This window comes from Acyrthosiphon pisum, chromosome A1 (genome assembly GCF_005508785.2).
Source record: "Acyrthosiphon pisum isolate AL4f chromosome A1, pea_aphid_22Mar2018_4r6ur, whole genome shotgun sequence".
Taxonomy (NCBI): domain Eukaryota; kingdom Metazoa; phylum Arthropoda; class Insecta; order Hemiptera; family Aphididae; genus Acyrthosiphon; species Acyrthosiphon pisum.
Genome location: NC_042494.1, coordinates 129,671,087 through 129,679,915, shown reverse-complemented (window position 1 = coordinate 129,679,915; position 8,829 = coordinate 129,671,087). Strand labels below are relative to the sequence as shown.

At 42.5% G+C, this 8,829-nt stretch overlaps 1 protein-coding gene across 1 annotated transcript; it reads left to right on the top strand.

Annotated features, from left to right (window-relative positions):
- Positions 1-582: 582 nt before the first annotated feature.
- LOC100164230 (RNA-binding protein MEX3D) lies at positions 583-7,623 on the top strand. Its single transcript, XM_001943683.5, has 3 exons — positions 583-1,516; positions 5,985-6,217; positions 6,305-7,623. Exons 1-3 carry the CDS (start codon positions 1,207-1,209, stop codon positions 6,974-6,976), a joined length of 1,215 nt encoding a protein of 404 aa, XP_001943718.2. The 5' UTR covers positions 583-1,206; the 3' UTR covers positions 6,977-7,623.
- Positions 7,624-8,829: the final 1,206 nt, after the last annotated feature.

Sequence of the window (8,829 nt, the reverse complement as noted above, 5' to 3'; positions counted from 1 at the left end):
GATTTTTGTTCTTTTCGTTAACAATTTCGTCGTAGGTATCACCACCTCCCTCACGCGGCAGAAAACCCATGATTTTGTCAGAAATCGCTTCAATTCAACGAAATTATTAAATTATTAATAATCACAGGTATTCACAATAATAACGATATTAATATTAATAATAACAACGCGTTATTTAACGTTCCGATTTATTTTCTTCGTTTCGAGGGGGAAAAAAATCACGTGGTCGACCGGCCGGTCTTTCGGCGGCTGTACCGGTGCGTGAGAAAGACGGGTGTCGAGGAGGGTCCCCCGGTCTCGCGTTCCTCGACAGAGAACCTTCGGTCGGCGGCGGGTGGGGAGGTGGCGTTCCAACCAGGCGGAGGTTGCTCGGGAGGGATGGTGAGGAGGGTCGGTGCGCGGTCGGTTACCGGCGGGGCGGCGAGGAGAGCAAAGACGCCGGCCGGCCGCCGCCGCATGACATCCCTACCCCGCGGCCGACGCGTAGCCACCCCACCACGAGCGCGCGCGCGCACCGCACCACGGGAAAAAAAAGCGGCCGGCGGCGCGCGCGAACCCGGCAAGCAAACGCGCACAGCCACCCCGTCTCAAACGGCAGTCGTTAGAAAATCGTTCGTACAGTCAGTTCATCGAGTTCACACGCACGCTCACCACGCGCACTCGTAGTCGACGCCGTCGTCGTACACTCACCGTACACATAAACACGCGCGCCGAAAATCACTACTTTTAACTATATTATTAAAATATATAAATAAATATTTTTTACACGTACGGTAAAATCTCGCGTCTCGTCGACTCCACACATTTGCGAACCACACAGACAGGACAACGGACCACAGACCGGCGAGCGTGTACTCCGGCTGCCACTGCCGCCCGACTATAAAAATTCGAACGTAAATTCCTTTTTTATTTGTATGACTATATTACAGTATACGACTATACGAGCGAATATTTGTATTTTTTTTTGATTTTTGAAAAATTATCTTTTCCGCCGCAACGCACATGTAATTCGCGCGGGTCACGCCACGAGTATACGAATTTAACGTAAATTACATTATTAATAATATACCTACCGATTTTCGCCGACCGGATTATCAAAGGAAAAAAAACGCTTTTATCAAGTTAACGTAGAAATTTATTTTTCTAAAAACCACACTTTTTTTCTCAAAAACCGTCGTTTCGTCGAAATCCGTCGCAGCAACAAAGATGCCGGCAACGTTATTTTCTGAATTGGAATTCTCGACCAACCAACACAACAACAAGGTCATCGAAGACACTCGCGCCCTGCAAGTGGCCCTGGAACTCAGCATGTTGTACATGAACGGCGAACAGCGACAACAGAAAGTGGACAACAACACTCTGTCCGGCGGCCAGAACATGGACCAATCCTCGATGGCACCTAATTACATTCCCCACGGATTCCCGGAAGAACCGAGGAACAAGAAGAGCCAGAACATGACCGAATGCGTACCGGTGCCCAGTTCCGAACACGTGGCCGAGATCGTTGGTAGACAAGGTAATATAACATTATTATTATTATACCATACCATATCATACCTATTTATAAGACTCTTTTATTATTACTATTGTTTCTGGTTGTATTGTCTTGCACACTTCTGTATGTAAGCATTTATAATTGTATTATAACACATAGGTAATATACCTATTATTATTTATTTTTAATATATTATTAAACAATTCATGCATACGCGCACGCACACACGTGGGTTTATTTTCGGAACCGGTGGGGATTTCGGCGATCGGGGCTTATCATACACATTCGTGTACATTAGATTTACGTCGCCGGGTATTTCAGTTTCATTTTTAGCCCGACTACCTGTTGGCTCAACAATAATATGCATCGGTTATTTGGTATTCCAGATAACGGCGGGAGATTACTCTCCGACGACGACGAAATAACAACGATAGATCCGTGGTGTGTTAAATCGTCGATTTATCCGTTTGTTGACTGCTTTGAATTATTATATTTTATTCTTTTCGTAATCACATTATTACATCGTGTACGGTCATTGGTTTCCGTCTTTTCCGATTTTCAATACCATCTATGAGATTTGCGCGCGCAAATTCCGTGTGGGCGGCGCGAGCAATCCGATCCACCGGCGGCAGCCCCTATACACACGACACTCGCACACTCCGCGGTGGTATCCTGTACCGCGGTATACCTCGCCACGCACGTAATAACAATAATAACTACGACGACGAGTTGAAACCGGTCGTCAAGTTTCATTAAACAAAAGCGTCTGGTGGCGGCGGTGCAGCACCTCTCGTCGTCAGTTATGTGTGTCTGTGTGAGTGTGTGTGTGTGTGTTCGCGTTCCACACGGCGAGACAGCTGGCAGGAAACGGTCGGGGCGCCTCCTGTTCTGCTGCCGGGTAAAGACCTCGTGGTCTACACACACACTCTCGCTCACAATTACGACACAAACAATATCGTATCGGTTGTGCCGGGTTTGCTTGCGTGTGTGCGAGCGAGAGCGCGCGCGCGGGTGTGTGTGTGTGTCAGATGGCGTTCGAGTTTTTTTTCATTTCGTTTATAACCTCGGACGACGGCGACGACGGTTAGACTTCGGCTCTCGCACAACCTTGAAACCGGTGGAGAGAAACTGAGAAAGAAAGAAAGAAAACAAATAAAATAAACCGTCTCGTTTTAACGCGATCATAAAAACCATTTTTCGTGATTTATCGTCTGCCGCCGCTGCGAGTTTTCAACCCCGACAACTATAGACACATCCCCTCACCCTCCCTTCGATCGCGTATCAATCAGTCGTCGACGACGACTACGATAACGCCGACGCTAATTAGGGGGCCCCCTCAGGACCATTGACCCAATGCGCCGGTGGTTACCAAGGCCACGGTCTTCGGCCAAAACATTCGCCTTGCACACAACAGTGTTGTGTGCACATATAGCTCGCCTATATCATAACATGGTCTGTGTGTCGACGCGTGGGTGCGTGCGTGCGTGAAAAAACAACAGTCTAATAAAACACGGACAATGTGTTCCCGCCAAACGGTCAACAACAATATCACATCGGTCGTCCCAAGGTTGTCGTCTAATAATATTTAACGTACATCGGTCGTCGTCGTGTAAACCACGTGGTCGTGTCTCTCGCCGGAGCACGGCGATTTATTTTATATCTATGTGTGTATAATAATATATTATATTGTTAAGTGCTTGTGTGTGTGTTGGTTGGTTATGCCCGAGCCGTGGGCAGGGAGGGACTGGTGGTAGTGGTGTCGGTGTATCCTCCTCCCGACGACGATGACAATAAATCGATTTTTATAATATTATTTTCCCGTGTCGGGCAATGTCGGTCGCATCGCGTCGTTTATTCTTCGGAGTCAGGTGGTCGTGAAACGAGATGAAAAAAAAATTAGACCGTTTCCCCGACGGGTATATAGAATGCCAGCTGCCCACCGTGGGGTTGGACCACATTCGCTGGGGATCACAATGCTTTTTTTTTTTTTTTGTGTGTGTACCTGTTCCTCCTTCTCTTCGTCTACCTGTTCAAACCGTGCGACCCGATCTGTGTGTGTGTTTGAACTGCGAACCTCTGCGGCGGCTCTACGTATAGTATATTATAACCTTCGCCGTGTATACCGCCGGCGAGAGAGAAGACCCGTATTTTCTACCCGAATATACCATGTACCTCTCTACAACAATACATTTTTTTCCCCATTTAAAGGAATTCCTTATTTAATAATAAATAATAAAAGAAACACAATCCGACGAATCTTTATTTTTCGTCAGAATACCAGATACTGGTTTTTTTTTCTCAAAAACGTATAAAAAGTGGGTGGGAACCGCCACTATTATTTAGAAAATCGTCGTTCTCCGCGTTCGGTGATAGATTTATAATACCATTAATACCTATTGCCGTAATAATAGACGCAGTGGCTGTGCCGATTTTGACGAATGTCTTGCGAACATTGTTGGCACTTCGGTGAATTATTTTTCAACGATCGTGCGTTTTGAGATTGTTAGAAAAAAACGGCACGTGTATAATGTGGTAAAGGGGTCGTGCACCCCACTACTAGCAGCGGTTCCGTGTCCGCCGCCGCGTGTGCACAAGACGAAATCGATATTGCAGTCTGGGCCGACCGTGTGCTACCTCCACCCCACCCCCAACTACCCCTCGCACTATAGTCCACGTATATCTACCCCGTAAATATTATGCTGCTAGGGTGTGTCAACCCTTTGCGGCGAGGGTAAAACAAAACGCGCCGAAAAAAACAACACCGATATGTACACCTGTGTCCGTGTGTGTGTGTGTATTGACCTTAAAAAACTAAATAAAATCGTCCAAATGTCAAATGAGTGGGAAAAACGTGCGATTTTTACCGACGTTTACGACTGGATTTGCGGCCGCGTGGTATCGTAAAAATGATCTTTTTTGTGAAAATGTCTCAACATATTATTGTCTTGAGGACTCTAGGATGATTTTTTTTGCACTGTTGGTTATTGTTCATAATTTTATATCGTATTTTGTTTATATGAAGACGTGGTCGTAGTGTTTTGCTTTTACTCCACCGCCCGGCGGCCACCGTCGTTGTATAATATAATCCCGAAACACTCTCTTCCATCCCTGTCCGCTGCGAAGACGGCGGGCGAGCGAGAGGAAGATTAGACTTCTCTGGAAACTCCGCAGCCGCCGAGTTCCCCTCTTTGCACAGCGCACACACACTTCCCCATGACAACGGATGTTGTTGCCTTGGATACTGCCGCCGCCGTCGCGCCCCTCGTCTGCGGCGGCGGCAGCGGTCGTTTGCCTGCGAAATCGAAGCTCACGTGTGCGTGCCTTTCGCGCGGCGGCGACGCGCAGGGATCCGGACGCCACCCCCCTTTTTTGCCGCCGCTTCCACCCCCTCGCCGTCGGCGAATTGATTTGTGTAGGCCGTTCAACCCGACGCGCAGACACCTACCCTCCGCTTTCTCGGCACCACCACCGCCGCCGCCGCTCGAGTGCTATGTGTGCGGCCTACCCTCATCCCCACTATATATAATTTCATATACCCGCCCTTGAAAGTCGGCGAGAGGGCAAACTTTTCGGTACCCGAAAAAATAAATTCCTTTTCCGCCCCACCGCTCTGCAGCGAGTCCTATTTTTTCACCATCGACGTGGATTTCGTCGTGCTTATATTTTTCTATCGATCACCACTGCTGGTACCTCTGATGGTTAACACTCGAAAAATGGACTGACACGATTTTTGTCCGATATTTTCATTTCCGGTGACCGAATAAGAAAACCAGTGTTTGATAATTATGCGCAATATCGGATCCCCTTCAACACAGTCCCCCGTCGTAAAACAAACGCCTCGATGAATATCGGTTGAGTCTCGACAGAATATTATATTACACATTTTTATTATATTATATCTTGTACATATTACACAACACGACAAATCGGGTTCTTTTTCTCGAATTTCATATAAAGCGATCGGCGGGTGGTTGGGTGAACGGAGGCGGCAGTAGTTAGTTTAGTAGTAGTTGGGTAACACACACAAACACAATGCGACGATATGGTGTCGGCGGCGGCGGCGGTTCAAATAATTATATATTATTACGTTTTTTTTTTTATTATTATTAAATAATGCGTGCACCAGCCGTCGTTTGGCGAGGTTGGAGACAAAGCGCCGCGCCGGTTGAACTGCCTCTATCAAGGTGAGCGGCGTCTGCTTACCACGGGTTTCCGATAGACTGTTAAACGGCCCCTCCCTCGCCTCTTCTGTCTCTGACACGATCACACGCGCGCCGCCCGCCCGCCATCCCGTCCGTCGGTCATAACTCGTAATACTGCACCTCATTAATTTATTTTGAAACTACGAGGACGAGTACGGAATCGATACGACGCGCGACTTTCGTGTGGACAAGTAGGGTAAAGGGGGTGGAAAAAAATTAACGAAATATGTGTTGCACTTGCAGATGCAAGGATGAATTTTAATTGAGGTTTTTTTCTTCCTGTTCAGGTTGCAAAATTAAGGCTCTCCGCGCCAAGACCAATACTTACATTAAGACTCCGGTGCGTGGCGAAGAACCCGTATTTGTAGTGACAGGACGCAAGGAAGACGTGACCAAGGCAAAGAAAGAGATACTGTCGGCGGCCGAGCATTTTTCGCAGATCAGAGCTTCTCGCAAGAACATGGCTGGAACTCTGTCGCCGCCAGGACCTCCTAGCGTTCCCGGACACGTTACAATCCAGGTATGTTAAATATTTGCATGTTATCTGTGTGTGACAGTGAAAGAGAGTAGACACTAATGGTTATTGTTTTTTTCCCCGAATGTGCAGGTTAGAGTGCCATACAGGGTTGTCGGTCTTGTTGTTGGTCCTAAAGGTGCGACCATTAAACGCATTCAACATCAAACTGGCACATACATTGTAACTCCTTCACGTGACAAGGAACCCGTATTCGATGTTACCGGCCTGCCAGACAGCGTGGAAACTGCCAAACGTGAAATTGAAGCACATATAGCTCTGCGCACTGGCAATGGCATGACTGATGAAGAGAATGGTGTTGCTCTAGCTGCCCTCTGTAAAGCCAACCCATTGGCCGGTCTTTTCGATCTTACAGACTCCATGGGTCCAGCTATATTATCCGGCAGTTCAGGATGCAGCTCTGGTTCAGTAAGCTCATGCGGTTCTGGTGTATCGGCACTTGGTGACTTGGGAAACATATGGTCAGATGAAGGAATTGGCGGAGAATCACCATCATTTGAGAATGTTGGTCTCTGGGGATTCATGGGATCGTCCAGACCATCTCCTGCAAGTTCAACATCTCCACCGCCAGCTAAGAAGACTTGTTTAGTTTGTCACATGAGAGATATTGACGCTGCTCTTATTCCATGTGGTCACAACTTATTCTGCCTGGATTGCGCATCAAGCGCTTGCGATTCAAACGGACTATCTCACTGTCCTGTATGTAAGATACCTGCGCGTCAAGCTATTCGCATCATCTCTTAAACCAAGGACAAACATAAAAAGTACCATAATAAATCCCTTTTATTTAGTACCTAAATGATTCCTAAAAACAGATCCAAAACATTTAGTATTAAACTTAGATTATAGTAAACACGACATTTATATCGCTCTATTTAGTGGAACGAAAAAAAAGGGATTCAATCGAAGGCTGATTGATTTAATTGACGAACATAACAAAACGAGTCATTTTTTTTATTTAATTATTATTATTAAATTATTATTCTTTTTAAAGAATTTTTATTATTATCCATTTGGTTATTGTGTATTTTGTTGATAAAATATGTTATTTGTTTAGTTTTTTTTTCTCAAAAATTGACCGACGATCTCTATGAGAAGTCGTGACTAGAATGTTCTCGTCAGAAAACATGACATTTAATATAAATGATATTGCCAGTGTTAGTGATTAATAATTTATTATCAACAAATTTTTCTCTTTGAGTTTTTTTTTTTTTGTAGGTGTTAGATTTTTAACACAATTACTGTGAACAAATGTTAAAAGTTTGTTTCAGTTTTCCTCACGACTGTGTAAGATTTTAATAATGTATACTGACATATCCCTTGTTAAGTTTTTTTACAAAAACCATTTAAAGAAATAAACAGCACCTACCTCCAACATCCTTGGACCTTGGTGCTAAATAATATAATAATTTTTTTTCTTCACAGTTTACACAAAGTTTTTACAAATATATGTAACATAAATTTTATTATATATAAAAGGTATATAATATATATTATTCAAAGCTTAATTTACATCCATATAAGCCATGGTCATTTTTAATATTATTTTCATTAATTTTCTTTTTTTTTTTACGCAATTAAATAATTGAAAAATTTCTATATAATATATAAATATATATTTTATAAATTATTTAAAAAAATTGTTCCATTCCGAAGCGGCACATTTTAATAGTATAGGTGTGGTGATCGGGCTGTGATTTAAACTGCCAATTTTCCCTTATACCTCGACACCCCACCATCTCGAACACCTTATTTACATTTAGACATTTTTTACTAGCTAATTAAAGCTCAATTTAACTAAAATACAATCATATGGTAGAGTAGAATAAAATTAATAAAATAGGTTATATATTAGTGCCAACACCGCTCGTCAGACAAAGACTGGATGAAAATTAGGAAAATAAAAGTGACTTCATTTAATAATAATTATGTAAAAGCTTAACATGAGTGTGTGCTTGGTGCGTCAAAGGCAATGCAAAAATATAGACCTAAATTTTATATCTACTTGTGTAATATAATTTATAATTTTTATATATTAAACTAAAATGACAAATATTTTATTATTGTAAGTCCTAATATTGCCAAATTTAAGAACCTTGAACATTAAAATGTGCCATTTCGTGTTAAAATAATAAAAATAAGAAGAAAAAAATGATATTTTTTCCAATAAAATTGTTTACATTTTGATATGTAGCATCATTAAAATAATACTAAATATATTTATATATAAATATAATTAAATAAATCTTAATTTAATGTCTAAATACTTATTCTTATATATATTATATATTAAAATAATGTTGTGTAGTAATTTTGGTTTTTAGAGTGAATGAGAAAATGTTATATCGTAACTATTTAAATACTCTTAAGAAAACATTTATTTAAAAAAAACAAAAAAAAGTTTTCGTTTTCTAGAGATATTATACTTAAACAAATTGTATATTTTTGTTATTTATTAAATATCCCCGCCCATAACCCCTCCCGTAATCATTATCGCCCTATCCCATCTCCACTGCATTGTTAAGTATGTAGTTAGGCTACTTAGTTAACTTTTTCTTTTTATTATTTTTATACTTTTTTATTTCATATATTTATCT